This window comes from Mobula birostris, chromosome 32 (genome assembly GCF_030028105.1).
Source record: "Mobula birostris isolate sMobBir1 chromosome 32, sMobBir1.hap1, whole genome shotgun sequence".
Taxonomy (NCBI): Eukaryota; Metazoa; Chordata; class Chondrichthyes; order Myliobatiformes; family Myliobatidae; genus Mobula; species Mobula birostris.
The window spans coordinates 3453984-3475322 of record NC_092401.1 but is presented as its reverse complement, the minus strand read 5'-3'; the positions used below and the strand labels follow the sequence as shown (position 1 = coordinate 3475322).

The 21339-nt window shown below is 43.3% G+C and overlaps 1 protein-coding gene across 3 annotated transcripts in view; it reads left to right on the top strand.

Annotated features, from left to right (window-relative positions):
* LOC140191245 (ras GTPase-activating protein nGAP-like) overlaps positions 1-21339 on the top strand; it is a 122479-nt gene that overhangs the window by 74759 nt on the left and 26381 nt on the right. For all 3 annotated transcript variants that reach the window (XM_072248467.1, XM_072248468.1, XM_072248469.1), the window contains 6 exons: positions 3950-4038; positions 6286-6365; positions 7954-8107; positions 9565-9663; positions 13012-13560; positions 16100-16244. In XM_072248467.1, the coding sequence (XP_072104568.1) occupies positions 3950-4038; positions 6286-6365; positions 7954-8107; positions 9565-9663; positions 13012-13560; positions 16100-16244 (1116 nt within the window). The remainder of the gene's footprint in view (positions 1-3949; positions 4039-6285; positions 6366-7953; positions 8108-9564; positions 9664-13011; positions 13561-16099; positions 16245-21339) is intronic.

Genomic DNA, 21339 nt, shown 5'->3' with positions numbered 1-21339 from the left:
CTCCCAAGACAAAAAGCCTAGGGTAGAAAGGGAGTTGAATACCTGAAACTTCACCAATATACTTATGTATCATAATCCAAAATTCTTGAGTTCTGGGACAGGACCAGACAGCATGTACTAAGTCCCCTTTATCCGCCTCTCATCGCCAGCATTCAGGGGTGGTTTTCAACCCTAACCTATGTAACCTTGCTGGAGTCCAATAGAAACGGTGTAGGATTTTAAACGACTGAGTGTTATTTCTTAATATTCTTCACTAGGAGCAAAAGCAAACAAAATGCTGGAAAAACTCAATAGGTCAGGCAGCATCTGTGGTGAGAAGTGAACAGTCAGAGATACTGCCTAACCCACTGACTTCCTCTAGCTGTTGGTTGTTTTGCTCCAGCTTCCAGTACCTGCAGTTTCATGTGTCTCAATTCAGATGTTGCCCTGGATTGGGCCATTTCAATTATGGGATTTGATGAGTTTGTTCTTCCTGGCAGAGAACCCAAAATCGATAGGGAAGGTTGTTAAAATCTCTTTCCCATGGTCGGTCTGTCTGAGCCAAGAGGGCAGAATTTTAAGAGGAGATGCAGAAAGCTTAGAGGGGACCTGAGACCGTATTTTTTCACACAGAGAGTGTCTGTAATCTGGACTCATTGCCTGGAGAAGTGATGGAGGCAGATGGTCTGACAATTTTAGAAGTCGCTAGATGAGAGCTTGAATTGCCAAGGCACTGAAGGCTATGAGCAAATTGGGTTAGTATAGATAGTACAAATGTGGCATTGGTGTGATGGGACAAAGGGTCTGTTTATGTTGAGTCTAATTCTATGACTTTATAGTACTGTCTCTGGACCTATTCATTGTAAGGGTGTTTTCTGATAGTTTGGAAAGTTAAACATTCAAAGTTCAAATTATATGTCACCCATGTATGTACATGACAGATTGAGATTGATTTTCTTGCAGACACCAATCAATAATTGGTTATCAGTTTGATGACGTTGAATATGACATTACGATGGGCTGCAAGAACATTAGATGAGAACTTGAATTGCCAAGGCAGCTAGTGCGGGTGAATGGTATTGGTTTAGTTAGCTACGATGGGTGGCAGAGACCTCGTAGGCCGAAGGGCCTGTTTCTGTGCTGTACAACTCGATGTGCCATCCTCTGAATAGGCTATAGATGATGCACCCACCTAATCAAAACCTCCTCTGCCTGTCAGTGAGATGACAAAGGACACTTCACCATGTCCTTCTCCAAACATCGAATCAGTGTAGATATTTTTGAGACACGCTTCTGCTCATGCAGCCCAGACTCAACCGCTTTTCAAAGCTCAAAGTGCATTTATTGTCAAAGTATGTATACGTTATACAATCTTGAGATCTGTCTCTTGACAGGCAGCCATGAAAGAAAGAAACACAAAAGAACACGTTAAGAAACAAGACTGTCAAACACCCAATGTGCAGAGAAGGAAAAACAAATTGTGCAAACGATAAAAGCAAGCAAATAGCGTTCTGAACTGAAGTCCACAAGGAAAGTCCGTCCACAAGCCCTCAGTTCAGCTCAGTCGCAGGCCCCAACACCCTGTCCTTTTCAATCTGGCCCAGTGCCTAAATCGCCATCCAAACATCAGGTTTGATTGCTTCAATACATTCTGAGGTCTGGACGCCGCTGCCTCAGTTTGACTTATATCTGACCATACCAATTCAGCCAGGTGCTTAAATCATTGTCCAAACATCAGGTTCAATTGCTTCGATATGCTCTGGGGCCTGGATCCCACTGCCTCGATTTGGTCTGTACCCGACCTTTCTGATTTGGCCCGGTGCTTAAATCTCGGGTCATCCTTGCTCTTGGTGATTGGTCCGCTGCCTCCCTTTGGTTCTGCCATGTCAAGTTGCCTCCAAGTCCAATGGGAAAGTGCAGGCTATTAGACATGTTACAGAGGAGGACATGGAATGAGGGATGTATGCAGAATGGGGGGGGGGTAGAAAATTTCATAGTGGGTTTTGAAGCAGAGCAGATGAGTTCCATCCAGCTTCGTGGTCAACAATTACCATCCATTTAGCATTCATCAAATACTGATTATCTACTCACTATCACTACATGCAAACTGGGGCTTTGTCTCCTACGGTACCATTTTCAAAGTGTACAGAGCATACTGTTTGTACCCTGGTTCATTCTGGGATACCCAAATGCATCTTTCTCCAAGGAGGAGTTAATTGCTGAGAAAGAAGAGCAAATAGAGTTATCGGAGGGGTTCAAAGTCAATGTTCAGTTTATTGTCAGACGGTACACGGGTGCACAAGCTGTCTTACTGGCCTGTAATACAAGCCATGCCAAAAGCAGATGGCAAAAGAGTGTATGCACGGGGTGGGTGAGAGAGGACAGTAAATTTGTGGTACAGCAGAGAGTGATGTTGTTGACTAAAGATGATGTTGTGGTTATTAATGTCCTTGAATGGCACCACCATTCCTCACACCAACCAGCCCAGCCCTGTTGCCTGCTACAATGAAAACTATGGTCACCTATGCTCAGTTGCTGCACAAGTTGATAGGGTTGTGAAGAAGGCATATGACGTATTGGCCTTTATTAGTCAGGAGAGTGAGTTCACAAGCCGCAAATGTTGCAGCTCTGTAAAACCTTGGTTAGACCACACTTGGAGTATTGTGTTCAGTTCTGGTCAGCTTATTATAGGAAGAATGTGGAAGCCTTAGAGAGAGTGCAAAGGAGATTTACCAGGATGTTGCCTGAATTAAAGAGCATGTCTTATGAGCATAGATTGAGAGAGCTAGAACTGCTCTCTTTGGAGTGAAGGAGGATGAGAGGTGACTTGATAGAAGTGTACAAAATGATAATTTGCATAGATCGAGTGGACAGCCAGAGACTTTTCTCAAGACAGAAATGACTAATATAAGGGGGCTTAATGTGAAGGTGACTGGAGGAAAGTGTGGGAACAATGTTAGAGGTACGTTTTTTTTAAAAATGGAGAGTGTTAGGTTCTGTTGGATTCTGATGTTTTTAATCAAAAGTTCTTTGAGAAGTCAAGGAGACATAAAACTTGTTGCTTTACGATCATTTTTTAAAATGCTAGTAGAGCAAAGGGAATTGGAAATAGACAGTTACAGAGGATTAGTAGGGGAAGGGAAAGAAGGAGCAAAGACTAAAGTGAATAAAGGTGGTGAGCTTGCCTGTTCAGCTTTTTATACCACAGATAAGAAACATTCTATTCAAATATGTAGATAAGAGTTAACCAATCAAATAGTCCCTGTTTAAATAATACGACAGCAGGAAAGTTTCCAGAGCATACAAATGTAACCACCAGGGATCACACTGAACAATTGCATATACACACTGTGAACACCAGGAAACATACTAAACAGTTACATGTACAAAATCAGTTATATAAAATACAAGCAAGCAATTAATTGTTAAACTGCAAAGAAAATAACAAACAGTCTAATCCAAGAGTGCGTGGAAAGTACTGACAGGGAATGGTGGTAAAGGCAGATACTTTAAGGACATTTAAGAGACTCTTAGATTGCCACATGGATGATAGAAAAATGGGGGCTTATATGGGACTGTGCTGTAGTGTTCTCTATTCTAGATATCTCATTATATAAAATATGTGATTCATAGATAGGGTAGACAGGCAGATGAACAGTCAGAAAGGAGGGATGTAGACCACGAGCAGGCAGGGGTGCAGAGTAACTCAGCATCATCTGGGACAAAGAACAGCACAGCACAGAGACAGTCCTTTAACCCATGGTCATCCAGGGTGGATTGATGAAGAAGGAAGTTTCAGGGAGTGAATGTAGAGCGATACTTGCTGGGGTAAATGAAGGCGAAGTGGACTGAGAGTGTGTATGGGTTGGGGTCTTCAAAGAGAACCGTGCAATTTGAATGGAGGTTTTGGCTGAGATTGATCAGGTAGTTTGAATGGGACTTGTCTCACTGACACCCTCTGTTCCTTCAGAGTCAACATCTGGAAAGAAGACCCCTCCTGTTGTGAGAAAATCAGAACGGACCGGAACTTCCAGTGAGGGTCCCGTGAACAATGTAAAGGTACTGATGCAACATACCTCGACAAGGTCGTGCTCCACTTGTTTTAGTGCCTACTTGTTCCAACCAGAGAATGATACCGCCATTCGGCCCAACAAACCCATATTAGCTTTCCATGGCTCAATACTATCATCTCCACTCTCCAGCAGATTCCCTGCCTCTCTCACACACTTACCTTCCTCCCTTTTGAAAATGATGACTGAATTAAACTCCACAATGCCTCGAGCAGTGAATTCCAGATGATGACAAAATGTCAGACAGCTGTACCTTCCCTTTGTTGTTATACTGAGATCTTTGCAAACCCATTGGTCTGAGACAGTAAACTCCAAGCTACCATGGAGACACAGAGCTAGGAGAAAGCAGAGCACAGCATAACCCAGGAACACAGATATGGGCAGGCAAACCTCAATGTACCCAGGGAAGATGGGTTTTAATATACCTGAGGAGACAGATTAGGGCAGTCTAACCCTAATGTACCCTGAGAAGACTGACCTTACCTGAAGAGACAGATGTAGCAGAGACAGGCTTCAAGACAGAGACACAGAGGCTGGAATCTGGAGCAAGAACCAATCTGCTGAATGAACTGTGGAGGAAAACGGACCGTCGAGATTTCAGATGAAGGGTCTCAACCAATCTACTGTAGGAACCCAGCAGGTCAAGCAGCATTTCATCCGTTATTTACTTATATACACACATTCTTTTTCTCTCACTCCTTTTTCTCTCTCTGTCCCTCTCACTATACCCCTTTCCCATCCTCTGGGCTCCCCCCCGCCCTTTTCTTTCTCCCTGGGCCTCCCGTCCCGTTATCCTCTCATATCCCTTTTGCCAATCACCTGTCCAGCTCTTGGCTCCATCCCTCCCCCTCCCACTTTCAAATCTCTTACTAGCTCTTCTTTCAGTTAGTCCTGACGGAGGGTCTCGGCCTGAAACGTTGACTGTACCTCTTCCAATAGATGCTGCCTGGCCTGCTGCGTTCACCAACAACTTTTATATGTGTTGCTTGAAATTCCAGCATCTGCAGATTTCCTCATGTTTGCGAGCAGCATCTGTGGGGAGACCGGAATTATCAATGCTTTGTGTTAAATTCTTGCATCAGGACGTCAACGTACACTCTGACATTGCCAGGAAGACACATATACTATCATGCCATGAGTCAACACGACTGAACCCAACAAACCTGAGTGAGAAAGGTTCTCGTCAGGCAGTCTCCAACACCCTGTGGTCATGAGGGAAAGTGACCCAAACATAGTCAGTGAAACAGACCTGACGCAGCCAGTTACCAATGTGCAAATCACATTGACATTCCCAACATTTATGCAAAAATATACCATATCAACTTACCACCTTGCCATATACACATAATGGCAGCTGTCCATAGGTTCTAATGTCCTGGGACAGTGCCAGCCTGGTAGGAGGCAAATCCCTCAAAGTGGAGGCAGTAGAATGTGGCTTCACATATCCCTGGATCCAGATGCCACAAATGGAGAGCGTATTATCTTCCTGGGCTCGATGGATAACAAGTGACGATGGAGAGGGATCAATAGCTGGCCGATGCTGGCCGTCATCCTGGTAGAGGGACACTTGTTCACAGTCCATGGAGCTGCTTCCCTCCAGAGATCCACTTTCAATCCTGATCTTTGGCGCTGTCTGTGTGGAGTTTGCATGTTCTCCCTGTGACCTTGTGGGTTTACCCTGTGTTCTCCTGGCTCCTCTCACCATCCAGATGTGCAGGTTGGAAGTTCATTAGCTGCAGTAAATTGCACTTAGTATGTAGCGCTCTCTCTCTCTCTCTCTCTCTCTCTCTCTCTCTCTCTCTCTCTCTCTCTCTCTCTCACAAACACATACTGTCTGTTTCTCTCTCTGACCCGCGCTCTCTCTCTCTCTGACACATGCTCTCTGTTGCTCTCTCTCTCTCTCTCACACAGACACTTTTACTCTCTATCTCGCACACACACTCTCTCACAGAAACACACCCCCTTCTATCTCTCACACACTCCTGCACACATTGTCCTTCTCTCTCTCTTCCTCTCTCCCTCTCTCTCGCTCTCTCTCTAACTCTTAATGTCTCCTACACACACTGTTCCTCTCTTTCTTTCTCTCTCTCTTGCCCTCTCTCTTGCTCTCTTGCTCACTCTTAGTGTCACACTCTGAACCAAATTTTACCTTCCCCAAGTAAGAGTCCTTCAGTCTGTTTGATGAGCACAGTTCAGCTTCACAATTAATCAATCAATTCCATCCCTTCTACTCTAGAATCTGATCAAGAAAAGATGGAAGAAGAGGAGTCGAAGTCAAACGGAACCACTAGATTCTCCACAGGGCAAGAGCATCAGGTAGTTTGGTTGTTCCTGAGGGTCTCCGAACAAGAACACTTTCTCTGTCTGGCATCACCACAACAACCTGACATTACTGAGAACATAGCAATGTGTTCTGTTGCGGGAGATACTACAGTTCCTCTGCACACCCTCACGATAGTCAGTGAAAACCAAGCTCCTTTGTTCAATTGGCCAAAGGCAGGAGTACAACAATGTCTTAAAATCACACACATTCAGTGATTATTATAACTTTAAGTATAATAATGTGAACAAATATCATCCAATTCTAAGAGTATACATTTCAGATAAGAATTTTCCTTACCAATAAAAATCTAATAAATATCTAACAATCACCTTTTTATCAGCCAGAGATGGGACTTCTTGTCTTGGTCGGTATCTGGTCACTGCAATATTGATTTAATTCAACTAATCGACCGTTGTCCAAATGTCTTTTCTGCTCTACAGACTTCCTGTTGTTGTCAGCTATTCATAACTCAGGACCTTATATGTTTTAATAAGAACATCTTTAACACTTCTAAACTTAAAGAAATGTTTAGATGGTAAGACTATAAGATATAGGAGCAGAATGTATGGATGGAAATTACAATGGACATTTACAAAATAGAGAAGATAACAGCATCTGTTAATCACAAGTTGGAACAATTTTATTCATACTGGAAAAAATGGTTTAACTACATAACACATCATAGGCCTGATTTTATTCTCACAGTCAATGAATATGTTGTAAAATAAAAAAATCACTCCCTACTCTGTACATAGTTCTCTTCTTTCAAGTGTTCTTTCTTTCCTCTCCTTTCTATAACTGTATACCTAAGATAAATATTAAGTGGAGATTTGTGACAAATATGATTATATGATATATATGTACATCTTATGGAAATGTTTGTTTGATGATGAAATTCAATAAAAAATAAATACAAAAAAAAAGATATAGGAGCAGAATTAGGCAATTTGGCCCATTGAGTCTGCTCTGCTATTTCATCATGGCTGATCCAATTGTCCTCTCAGCCCCAGTCTTCTGCCTTCTCCTCATATCCTTCATCCCCTGACCAGTCAACAATCTATCAACCTCTGCCTTAAATATACATGAAGCCTTGGCCTCCACAGCTGCCTGTAGCAAAGAATTCCACAGATTCACCACAGGTTTAATCTCTCTTGACAGAAAAATCCTTTGATCTCATGAATTAGCTTGCTGAATCTCTTCAAGAAAGATTCCAAGATTCTTCCTGGTCCATAGTTTTCCCTCTTCCTTTCCCAAATCAGTTCATCCACTTCTTTCTGTTGTTCCTGCATCTCCTTCTCAGTTCTCACAGTTTAGGGAACTAATTCTGCTGTTGACCCGATAAACTGTTCCCGCCACGAACTCTCCCGGTGTCTCACGGAGAAGAAGAGTATTGAGCTGAAGGATGGGGGGGGGGGAGAGAATGAGATTAACCCAATCACCTTTACCACAATGTGCTTCATTCCAGAAGATTTGAACCACGTTCCCTTCTTAATCCTCTTAGAATGATGGTTACAGGCTGGATGGAAGTTAAGATCTCAGGTTCTTTCCAATTCTAACTCACTCTACTCCATTATGCCCCAGGCGTCAGAGCATCCAGAAGATGGGAGAGGCTGTATCCTACGAGTCGTTGACAGGATCCTTGTGCCCAATAGAAACACTCGATCTGACTAATGAGACCAACGTCATCATCCGGCCACTGCACAGCAGCATTCTGGGAGAGAAGCATTGCTTTGAGGTACTGTAATGGTGTCGGGGTTTGTGAGTGATTGCAATCAGAGACAGTGGTAGCGTGCTTTTCAAAAGCAGTTTCACTCCGTGTCCATTTCTGAGATAATGAGCTACCTGGAATGGGTGGTGTCACTTTGGCTGATGTATAGAATTCACGCATGCAGACACACCCAGAGTGTAGAACAGTACAACATGGGAAGAGCCCCCTCAGTACACCTTGCCTGTACTGAACACTAAACGAATCCCTTCTGCCTGCGCGTGATCCATATCCCTCCTTCTCCTGCACATTCATGTGCCTATTCAACTTCGCTATCATTTCCGCTTCCACCACCACCCTGCCAGTGTGTTCCAGGCACTGTCCGCCTAACAAAATAATTTGGCCTGTCCACCTCCCTTAAGATGTAACCAGCTCGCTTTAAAGCTAGTATTTGTCATTTCCACAAAGGGAAAACAAAATTCTGACAGTCTACGCTGGGTATCCCCCTCAACATTTTATGAACCTCTATCAGGCTTCCCCTCAGGAAAAAAAAGCCAACCCAAGTTTGTCGAGCTTCACCCTACGGTTCATACCCTTTAATCCTAGTGAACCTCTTCTTCATATGCAAATGCAGAGAACACATTTGAAATACACCTGTAGAGGAAGCACGGCCCTCTCATTCAAATCTGTTTGCCTTCCATTGGACCAGCATACTAGCCTTGTTATGCAGCTAGCAGAGCCGGGTGGGGAGGGGACAACAGGCAAATGGAACCAGTTTGGGCAGGGGATGGAAGGGATGAACAGAGGGAGAAGAAAACGAGGTGGACAGTACAGTGTGTATGGGAGGAGAGTATCAGGATAGGATAGGTTACCTGAATCTGGGATGTTTGTGGGAGGACAATTGAAAAGAAGATACAAAGGTACAGACCTGTCCATCGCCAAGATACAGCCCATAATTCCCAATCACTCAGACTTCACTGAAACAGATTTTGACAAGTTGACTCTCCCACACCCAGATGAGATACTGTGCATCAAGATGGCCTCAGGCATCTCATCCTGATGTTTAGCAGAAGGAGTGATGTGTTCACTGATTCCTTTGACAAGAGATGTGCTGAGGGGATATTTCTCTGGCTGGAGAATTGATCTTCCCATGATAAGGGGATGGGTCCTTGTTCATGAGATTAGGAGAAGTTTTGTCATTCAAAGCTGCTTTCCTCAGATCTCTGAATCCTCACGTGGATACTGGGATCCATACATTCCCGGGGAATCAAAGGATTTGGGGGCTTGGCCTGAAATGTCAGCTGTTTACTCAATTCTATAGATGCTGCCTGGCCTGCTGAGTTCCTCCAGCAGGTAGTGTGTGCTGCTCAGATAGTATATTGTGATACATACGTACTTTGATAATAAATTTACTTTGAACTTTGAAATTCCATACCTTCTCTCCTTCAGTTCCCTATTGCTGAGACTTTTCTTCTCCTTGCACTCAGGTTATAAACTCCAGGGGGAGCCGCTGCTTTGGCTGTGCATCGGCTGCAGAGAGGGACAAGTGGATGGAGAATCTCCTTCGGACAGTCCAGCCTAACAAGGTGAGAGGCACGGCACCAAGTGTGTGGATTATCACAGGCTGCTTAACCCTAGTGAATCAAAAAGCTTTCAGCTATGGTTCTTGAGAACTCTTAAAGAGAAGGGCAAGATCAGCATGCATGGGGGAGATCTGTTGAAGGAGTAGATGTGTTCTGGGTGAGGTTTTGTTAAATCTCTCAATCATTGTTAACACAACCATAAATTCTCTGGCTATCATCAGTGTGTGGGAACTTGCTGTGCCCAACTTTATTTCCACATTTCCTGCATTCCATTGGTCAAAACACTTCAAAAGAGTTCCATTGGCTGGAAATCATATACACAAAAGATTCTGCAGATGCTGGAAATCCAGAGTAACACACACAAAATGCTGGAGAAACTCAGCAGGTTAAGCAGCATCTATAGAGAGGAATACAAAGCTGACTCCTTATGAAGGGTTTCAGCACAAACCATTGACACTTTATTCCTCTCCGTGGATACTGCCTGACCTGTAGAGTTCCTCCAGCACTTTGTGTGTGTTCCACTGGTGCGCAAAGTGCTTTGAGATGTCCAGGGAGCATGACAGAGGGTGTAGAAATGAAGAGGTTTTCACATGTTGAAATTCTTATTTGTTAAGTTTTAAAACATTAGCATATTTATTGGTGGTTTAAATGATGGTAGAATCACTGGCATCCCATATATTTGTATGCCTTCATCACTTGCTTCTACAATGCTGAATGGATAAACCATACCATTTTGTATCTGTGCATTCGCTAGATGCTAACCTTAGCCGAATTCCACCGAGATGCAACACAGAGCATCATAGGAAGTCATTCCTGCCTGTGGCCAACAAACTTTACAACTCCTCCCTTGAAGGGTCAGACACCCTGAGCCAATAGGCTGGCCCTGGACTTATTTCCTAGCATAATTTACATATTATTATTTAATTATTTATGGTTTTATTACTATTTATTATTTATGGTGCAACTGTAACGAAAACCATTTTCCCCCGGGATCAATAAAGTATGACTATGACTATGACTGTTAGTAAAAAGGTCATTATCTGTGACCATCACTGACTGTCATGAACCAAGAGCCAACACAGAGAATTGTTTGGAGTCAGATGGAGATCAGAGGAGGTGAGGAAGGATTAAGTACCAGTCTAGAGAAGGGTCTGATGAAAATGTCGACTGTCCATTAATTTCCCTACACGGATGCTAACTGACCTGCTGAGTTTGCCTGGTGCCTTTGTGCATTGCTCTTGATTTCCAGCAACTGCAGTCCCTCTTGTATCCCCTGATGGGTTTCTACTGCTGCTCCATCATTTCATGTTTGGTCAGATTTATTGGATATAAATTTCCCAGCCTCTTCACTGGGATTTGAAATCAAGTTGCCGGATCAATGGTTCAGAAAGAGGTAGCATGGTAGCATAGTGGTTAGCACAATGCTTTACGGTATCAGCGACTGGGGTTCAATTCCCACTGCCATCTGTTAGGAGTTTGTACTTTCTCCCCATGACCCTGTGGATTTCCTCCATGTGCTCCAGTTTTCTCACACAATCCAATGATGCACCGGTTGGTAGGTTAATTGGTGAATTGTCCTGTGATTAGGCTAGGATTAAATCGGGGGTTGTGGGGCGCTGCAGCTCAAAGGGTCAGAAGGATCTATTTAGTGCTACACCTCAACTAATCAATCAATCAAATAAAATAAAATAAACTCATAGCCAATCCAGTAACTTAGCTCCAAACAAGAGATGCTGGAAATCCAAGAGGTATCCATCCAGTAATTCAGCTACTGTATTCCCTGTACATCTAGTCCTGTGCAGTGGGTGATTCTGTAGTAAGATGTCTTAACTTGTCTTTGCATATGTAGGGAATGTGTCCATATTTCCTTACAGCATAGAAAAAGGCTATTTGTCCCATCAATCTGTGCTGGCTCACACAGCACTCTCATTCCTCACGGATTTTTCAGCATTTCCAATTTTCTCCACACTCCTTTCCCAGCAAGTCAGAATATACAAAGAGGATAAAAATCCTGGCAGTCTGAATTGCTCAGCCCTGATATGAACCAGAAAGAAATGTTTGGCAGACGTGGATGTTGAAGGAACTCAGAACAAAGGAATGTTTGGCAGAATGTGGATGCTGGAGAAGTCAGAACAAAGGAATGTTTGGCAGAATGTGGATGCTCGAATCTGTAGCAACAAACAATCTTCTGCAGGACGTCAATGGGTCAGACAGCATCTCTGGTGGGGGGGGTGGAGTGGTGCCTCAGGGAAGAGGAAGGAATTGTCAATGTTTAGGGTCTAGACCTTGTATCAGGAAATGCTCAGTAGGTCAGGCACTCATTGAGTTATATCAGATGGAAATGGGCCATCAACCTAACCCTGCTGACCAAGATATTTACCTAAGCTAGTCCTGTTTTCCCGTGGTTGTTGAATAACCTTCTAAAGCAGGGGTTCCCCACCTTTTTTATGCCATGTATCCCTGCCAGTAACTGAGGGGTCATTGGTCCCAGGTTGGGAACTCCTGCTCTAAACCATTCCTGTCCATGCATCTGTCCAAGTGCCTTTTAAGCATTGTAGTGTTACCCATCTCTATAGAATTTTCCGGTAGGTCATTCCATAAATTCACCGGTGTGAAAAATCTTTCCCTTCAGTTCCCCTTTAAATTTTTTCCTTGTTAATTTAAATTTATATCCCCCTAATTTGGATTCTCCTTCTCTGGGAAAAGGATGGTGACCATCCACCTTATCTCTTATATATCTCCATAAAGCCACCCCTCAGTCTCCTACACTCCAAGGAGAGACCATGAGACCATTAGGCAATTTGACTCATCAAGTCTGTTCTTCCATCCAATCATGGCTGATTTGGAAAGCAACAGCCATAATCAGGGGCCCTACCACCCAGAACATGTTCTTTTCTCATTGCTGCCATCTAGAAGAAAGTACCGGAGCTTCACGATTCACACCAGCAGGTTCAGGAACAGTTACTACCCCTTAACCATCAGGCTCTTGAACCAAAGAAGATAATTTCACTCAACTTCACTTGCCCCATCACTGAGATGCTCCCACAACCTGTGGACTCACCTTCAATGACTCTTTGCCCCATGTTCTTGATACTTATTGCTTATTTATTATTATTATTATTGTTACCATGTTTTTTCCTTTACTATTTGCAGTTTGTTGGCTCTGCACATTGATTGTTGTCTGTCTTGTGTGTAGGTTTTCATTGATTCTAACTTGTTTCTTTGTATTTACAGTGAATGTCCACAAGAAAATGACTCTCAGGGTAGTCTATGTACTTTGCTGATGAATTTTCTTTAAACTTTGAAGCCTTTTGAACTACCTTGATGTTTTTCCCCTCTTTTCCCTCCCAGGACAACTGTGAGAGAGTGGAGAACATGCTGAGCCTGTGGGTGAACGAAGTTAAAGACCTGACACCCAGGAAGAAGTACTTCTGTGAGCTGCATCTCGATGGCTCCCTCTACGCCCGTACAACCAGCAAGGTTAATGCCGAGGAGCTGTTCTGGGGGGAGCACTTCGAGTTCAACAACCTTCCCCCCATCAGGGAAGTCACCCTGCACCTCTTCAGGGATGAGGATAAGAAGAGAAAGGAGATGAGTGCCCTCGGCTCTGTCACCATCCCGCTCGCAGAGGTCACGGGGCGCCAACACGTGCAGAAGTGGCACAGCATCAATATCCAGACCCTTAACAAGGGCAAGGTGGTCATGCCAACGATCAGGCTCAGCCTGCGTTACCAGAACATCAAGGTCTTGCCCATGGTACTTTACAAGGAGTTTGCGGAGTACCTGATCTGTAAACATACCACCCTGTGCACTGTGCTGGAACCAGACCTGAAGGTGAAGGAGAAGGAAGAGATAGCCTCAGCATTGGTTCATGTCCTACAAAGTGTTGGCAAAGCCAAGGTATGTTGAGCTTTGTCTCTGCTGCTATAACTCATGGCCACAACTACGGTCCTTGGCATATCTTGACATAATAGTGGTATGTTAAACTCCTTGGGCCAAATGTATCATAATGTACAGAATAGAAAGAGGTTCTTAAAAGAAAAGGATATGATGTGGATAAAGGGGACCCAGTGGATGTATAAAAAACATTTCACTATATCTCAGTACATGTAGAACATAGAACAGTATTGCAACATTATCTCATGAGTCTTGAACTCAATTCCCCAACTAATGAAGGCCAACACACCATACATCTTCTTAACCACCCTATCAACTTGTGTAGCAACTTCGAGAGATCAATGGACATGTACCCCAACATCCCTCAGATCCCCCACACTGCTGGGAAACCTGCCATTAACCTTGTGCTCTGTCTTTGTTTGACCTTCAAAGTGAATCATTGAACTCTTTTCTGGATGGAGCTGTATCTGCCACTTCTCAGCCCAGCTCTGCACCCTACCAATGTCCTATTGTAACCTACGACAACCTTCCACACCATCCACAAATAAATCTGCAAACTTACTAACCCATCTTTCCAATTCCTTGTCCAAGTAATTTATAAAAATGACAAAAAGCAGGGGTGCCAGAACAGAACCCTGTGAAAAGCCACTAGCCACAGACGTCCAGACAGAATACGTTCCATTTACTACCACTGTCTGCCAACTGTGGGCAGGCCAATTCCAAATCCACACAGCTAAATTTCAATGGATCCATGCCTCTCGAGTTTTTGAATGAACCTACCCTGGTAACCTTGTCAAGCACCTTACTAAAATCCATATACACTACTTCTGCCACTCTGCCTTCGTCAATGTGCTTTGTTACATCCTCAAAGAATTCAGCCAGGCTCGTGAGGCATGACCTGTCCCTCACAAAACCATGCTGACTATCCCAATCAGACTACACTTCTCCAAATGCTTACAAACTCTGCCATCAGTAGTTTGTCGGCCACTGATGTCGGAAAATTTGAAATTGTCCATTTTTAACAGAGAAAAATAATTCAAGCATGTTGTCAAAATGGTGAGAGATTGCAGAGACCTGAAGTGCCAAGGAACCTGGTGTCCTAGAGATTTAGACAAGATTGCCACAGCTAGTAAATGCCCATCAGACATAGTAACAACACACACAAAATGCTGGAGGAACTCAGCAGGGCAGGCAACATCTATGGGGAAAAAAGTAGTCAACGTTTTGTGACAAAACCTTTTGGCAGGACTCTTCAAAAGGTTTCCCGTCAAAGGTTTTCAGCCTGAAACATCAACCGTACTCTTTGCCAGAGATGCTGTCTGATCTACTGAGTTCCTCCAACATTCTGTGTGTTGCTCGAATTTCCAGCATCTGCAGATTGTCTCTTGTTTGAGACGTAGCAGCAAAATTAGGCCATTGGCCCATTGATTCTGCTCCGCATTCCATCATGGCCGATTAATTTTCCCTCTCACTCCCAATTTTCTGCCCTTTCCTCGCAATCTCTAACACCCTTACTAACGAAGAACCTGTCAACCTCCGCTTTAAACAAACTCAATGACTCGGCTTCTGTGGCCAACTTTGGCAATGAGTTCCACAGATTCTAATTTTCTAATTTTATGTTTTTTATTTTTTTGGAAAAAAGAAAGTAGGAAAAAAAGAACTCCTACAAAAAAAAACCCTGCTAACAAAAAAAAAAAGAAAAAAAAACCCATTGGGAGCACAACCCCGGAGCTGTACGCCATACAAGCTTCCATAAAAGAAAAACATCAATCCGCCAACTCAAATCCATTTAAACAAGAATCAGAAGGAAACCATCTTAATTAACTCAAATCAGATGATAGTAGCGGGCAAAAGAACCCCCCACCTTTTCTCAAAGTCAAATCGAGGATTGAAAGTTCGACTTCTGATTTTCTCCAAACTAAGACATAGCATCACCTAAGAGAACCATTGTATCAAAGTGGGAGCAGTACCGTCTGGCTAAATAAGTTCCTCATTACCTCTGTTCTAAACAGATATCTTGGTATTCTGAGGCTATGCACTCTGGTCCTAGACATTCCCACTACTGGAAACATTTCTCCAAGTCCACTCTATCTAGGTCTTTCAATATTTGGTACACTCCAATGAGCTCCTCCTCTTAATTCATCTCATCTCAAGTGAGTGTAGGCCCAGAGCCATCAATGTAGCCAAAAGTGCAAGTTCGAGGTTACAGACAGATTAGTCATGATCTTATCCAATGGCAGAGCACGATCGATGACCTAATGACCTATTCCTGATTCAGATGCTCTGTAAGCACGAGCAGGCTATTTGGCCCTTCAATCCCTCAGTAGATCATAGATGATAAGACCTGAAATTCAACAATTTCTGATTCTTATAATGCTTGATTCCTCTTCTGTCCAGTTATCTACTGCTGCCTCGAGGGTATTTACTGAGTCAGCCCCCTTACCTCCCAGGAGCAGGAAATTCCACAGATGATGCCACTGGCATGGAAGACAAGGGATCATGACAAATATTTACCCTTTCTGCCTTTGCCATGACTCTCTAGGAATTCCTCATTAAGTCGGGGATTGCGGAGGTTGACCGCTGTGAGGAAAACCATTCTGTTCTCTTCAGGGAAAATACCTTGACCACCAAAGCCATCGATGAGTACATGAAGCTGGTGGGACAGAAGTACCTGGTGGAAACACTTGGTAAGATTAAGAGTGGCTTTGAGCCATGCTCTTCCTTGTTCTTTTGTGATCAGGTGTATCCTTGTAGATTCCTTCACGTAAACTCCAACCGTCTACCCATCATTGGCCAATGCACTCAATACTTTTCCATAGCCTTTACATGGTTGGACAATTCTAGGACATTATTCAAACGTGTATTTTATTCAAATTTCCATCTCTACTTTACGAAGTCACTACCAAGTAATGAAACATTCTGGTTTAGTGTTATGTCACTGTATGCTGATTATTGCTGTGTCTCAGGAGCTCCCCCACCAACTACTCCATTGGAGGACATTTGCCACATGGATAACAGCAGTCTAAGTTCATTACCACTTTAGGGATAGGCATTAAATACCGGCCTTGCCGGTGACACGTATCCTGTAAGTGAATTTCAGAATCAGAATCAGGTTTATTATCGCTGACGTTTGCTGTGATATTTGTTGTTTCATGGCAGCGGTACAGTGCAAGACTTAATTACTATAAGTTTACAATAAAAAACTAAATAAATAAATGAGCAAAAGAGATAGTGTTCATGAAATTAGAAATTTGATGGTGGAGGGAAAGAAGTTGTTCTTAAAATGTTAAGTGTGTGTCTTAGTCTCCCGTAGCTCCTTCCTGGTGGTAGTAATGAGAAGGAGCCATAACCCGGGTGGGTAAGGGGCCTTACTGATGGATGCAGCCTCCTTGAGGCACTGCCTTTCGAAAGTGTCCTCGTTAGTGAGGAGGATACTGCCAACAGTGTCAACCGTGAATCTATAGAACGAAAAGGAACTTAGCGAGTCAGGCAGAATTTGTGGGAGGAAATGGACAGTGAAAATCTGTGCTGAGACTCTTCATCAAGTTTGAGAGATAGAAGTGGGGGGGACAGCTGGTATAAATCACATTAGAGGAGTAGTCAGAGGGAGTCTTACAGAACTCCTTGCAGAGGAAGGTGAAAAATGTCTACAAAGTGGGACTCAAAGAGACTTTATAGAAGAGTATTAAAGTGAAGACATAAAAGACTGTAGGTTCTGGGATCTGCAGCAACAAACGAACCATTGGAGGAAGTCTGCAAATTCCCTTTAAGGAAGGAGTGAAGATTGGGCCTGGATGGAGGATACAGTACAGCAAAATGTATCTCACTGCTGCCATCTACTGGTCAAACACAGAGCAGCAATATCTTCTGCTATCTCCGCCCTTGTGGGAAGAACATTAGAAAGAGCAGCAAGAACCAGCCGTACCTTTCAACCTCTTTTGCCATTTTCGTTTTTTGGGTGTGAGCATTGGTGTCTTCACCAGTATTTATTGTCTATCCATAAATGCTCTTCAGAAGATGGTACTGAACTGCTTTTTTGAGCCAATGCAGATCTTCTGACAATGATTCAAATTCAGATTACATTGAAACATACAGTGAAATCCAGTTCCCGTTCCGATATGTTGATCCATGATCTCCTCTCGTGCCAAGGTGAGGCCACCCTCAGGGTGGAGCAGCAATAGCTTATATTCTTTCTGGGTAGCCTCCAAACTGATGGAATGAATATCAATTATTCCTTCAATATAAAACAAAATCTCTCCTCCTCCTCACTCTGATCTTTTACCTCTTCTCACCTGCATATCTCCCATTGGGTCCCTTCCTCCTTCCCTATCTCCTAAAGTCAGATTCCTACTTCTCCAGCCTTTGACCTTTCCCATCTATCTGGCTTCACCTATCACCTTCCAGCTAGCCTCCTTCCCCTTCCCTCATCTTTTCATTCTGGCATCTTCCCCCTTCCTTCTCGGTCTGGATGAAGAGTCTTGGCTTGAAACATCGACAGTTTATTCATTTCCATAGATGCTGCCTGACCTGCTGAGTTCCTCCAGCATTTGGTGTGTGTTACTCTGGATTTCCAGCATCTGCAGACTTTCTGCGAGAGTGAAAAACTTTTGCCTGCCATTCATACAGATCACTTTATCACATCAGTGCATTGGGGCAGTGCAAAGGACAAGCAAACTTGATTGATTTTCTTGATGAGGTGACAAGGATGATTGATGAAGGTAGAGCTGTTAATGTTGCCTATATGGATTTTAGTATGGCTTTTGACAAGGTCTGACCGTAGTTACTTCCTGTAGCTCCTGATCTAAAAGGACTAAAACATCTTTACAATGACAACTTGTTTGTTTTTCACCTTTGTAAGGGTAAACCCACACAAAGCTATGTGGCTGGACACGGGCGTATCTACGGAAAATAGCGCCTATGGCAAGCACTGAAATGTCCAAACATCTGACACCCATCTTTTAGATAACTTTACCATAATATCAGCTCAAAAATACAAGTCAAGCTCGATAATCTTTTAATTAACAAATTATGGCACTACATGAAAATTATAACTGCACCTTCCTTGTTTTCACTGATGCAAATTGGTCTATGATGTGATCAAAGTCAGCTTTTTCAGTTTCTTCTCTTTCTACACTCAGCAGAGCAAGATCACAGAGTCTGCCTTGACCCATGGAGGTTCTCAAATATGAAAGTATTAGTTTTAACTTGCTGAATGATCTCTCACAGCTGGCGATGGAAACTGCGATGGTCAGCATTATCTGAATAGCAATGTGAAGATTTGGGAAGACGCTTTCTTCTCCATACTGAACAATAAATTCAAGAAGCTCTTCAAGGTCTTGATATTTTCATGTTGACCCGTTTTGATAGCAACATTCTGCAATCCAAAATTCTTCATATAGCTGCTGTCCATCAACATCAGAGCTGTACAATTCGTCCAAATTTTCGCACTTCTCTTTAGGTTGTTACTGTCGGTGCCGTAACACAGTCCCTCGACATCGAGAAGGAACCCAAATTTAGCGTCAGTGTTGTGCAAACGAGTGAACCTTTCATCCATTTCTCTGTGAAGGTGGTTGAGTGTTCCCTTCATGACTCTTTCCATTTCCTCCTCAGCTGTTAACCCAACGTCTCTCGAGTTCTCATCAGCCATTCATTTCTTTCGTCTCTGACGTCTTTCAACTTCAATATTCCATTCTTGACAGAGAACGACTCCTTCGAGAGACTCACTGACCAACACTTCTCTTTCATCATAAAAATGATCCCGGAGGGCTTTCAAATCCAGGGCAGCATTGTGGAAGTTCATGCTAGGATCCTGCTGCCTCTTTTGAATACGGTCAATGCGAATGAGTGCTTCATTCCAAAATCCTAGCAAAATCAGAAAATCGTAACTCAACATGCTGTTGTACAGCTGCCTTGCGTCACTTCTTGTGTCACTGGTCTCGTTTTCATTGTCTGTCATGTCCTGGAGAACTTGAAGTATCACCTCAAGGTACTTGTTGACGGACTTCACTGCTTCTGTCCTTGCACTCCACCTGGTTTCAGACTCTGACTTAACAACCACAGGCACGGCATTTTTGAGTTTTTCCCAGTGCTGTGTTGAACAAGAGAAAAACACATAGAGAGCTTCAATGGATCCAAAAAATTGTATCCTGCTTGGCTGCATGTACACCCACCAAGTCGAGTGAGTAATTTTCGCAATTCACAAACACTGCCAGGTTGTTTTTCTCACTTATTCTTTGATGAACACCACTTCTGTGTCCAGCCATCACAGCAGCGTTGTCATAGCACTGTGACCGACAATCCTGTAGCTCCATTTCATCCTTCTCTAGCTGTTTCAAGATGTCTTCAACCAAGCTCTCAGCATCCTTCTGGCTTATCTGTATAAAACCGAGGAAGGACTCTCTAACACAAACTGTTTTCCTCTCAAAACCAACTTCCACATATTTCACTACTTCCGACATCTGCTCACGGTGTGCCTGATCAGGAGTCAAGTCAAACATGAGACCATAGTACTTGGCTTTATGAATGCTTCTCAGTAAACTCTGGCGAACAGTGGATGGCATCATGTGGATGAATTCATTCTGGACACCCCGTGAAAGATAAGACATTCCAAATGAGTGAGGTGTTCTTTTATGACAGGGTCAAAGATGGCCAGTAGTTTCAGTAAACCAAGGAAATTTCCCACATTGGAGTCATCATCTAGCTGAAGTGACTCCCTGTGTCTTCACAAAGCCAGGTTCTGAGTCGCAAGGGATTTTATGCAGTGAAGGATTCTCGTCAAGATATCACGCCACTTCTGCTTTTCCTTCTCAATCTGTGACTGAAATACCGCGTCAATAACTCCGCTGTTTCCAGCTAAATTCCTTTCCATTTCTTTCCACTGTGTGAAGCATTCCCAATGATTCTTGGCATTTTCATGAACACTAATCCTTTCAGGTGCTTTCCACTGGTTGAATCCACTTTCCTGCTCCAATGAGGATTGATGGTCTGACCGGGAATAGAGAAGACAACAGATACAAAATGCAGACTTTTTAGAAGGGGAATAGACCAGCCATGAGCGAGTTACTTCCTCACCACGACCATTTCCCAATTTCCTCTAGAACTAAGTTTTGTTCATTGAGCGGTTATTTGTTGGTAGGAAAGACCCCTCACTGTTCTGGAAATACTTCGAACCCAGATTTATAATTTCTGTTCTCAACGCATCAGGCAGAATTGCTTTTCCAGTATCCTTGTCGAACTTCAGAAGTCCAATGTCATGCTGTTCAATCACCTCTGGTATGACAGTTTGAGGCTCTTTGACGCCATCCAGTTCACTAGGTTCAGTATTGTCAGGTAAAACCTTGTCAATAAACTCAACATCACCACCACCACCATCGTCTTCCCCTCCTGTCATGTCCACGTTCTCTGTTGCAGCTTCAGTCTTAATCTCGTCATACTCGGATTTACCTGACTTGACTTCCTCCTCGGCTTGTGACACATTTGTACTCGATCCACCTTCAGATTCTAACAAACTTGTAGCAGGTGCAGGTGACTCCATGGAACGCGTCGAACTACTTGTTCCGGGCTTTTCAAAGAAGGGCACGAAGAACTTGCTCAACTTCTTGGCTTCCTCTGCCTCCAACTTTCGTCTCTTCCGTCCTTCAGCTCTACTTTCCTTCTTCATGAAGAAAAATTTCATGGTCTTCTTACACAATGCTCTGAAATAAGGCCATCCTAGTGCTTCTCACCCATGATAATTAAAGATAGATCATACATCCGAAGAAAATTATTTTTTCACTATCCGAG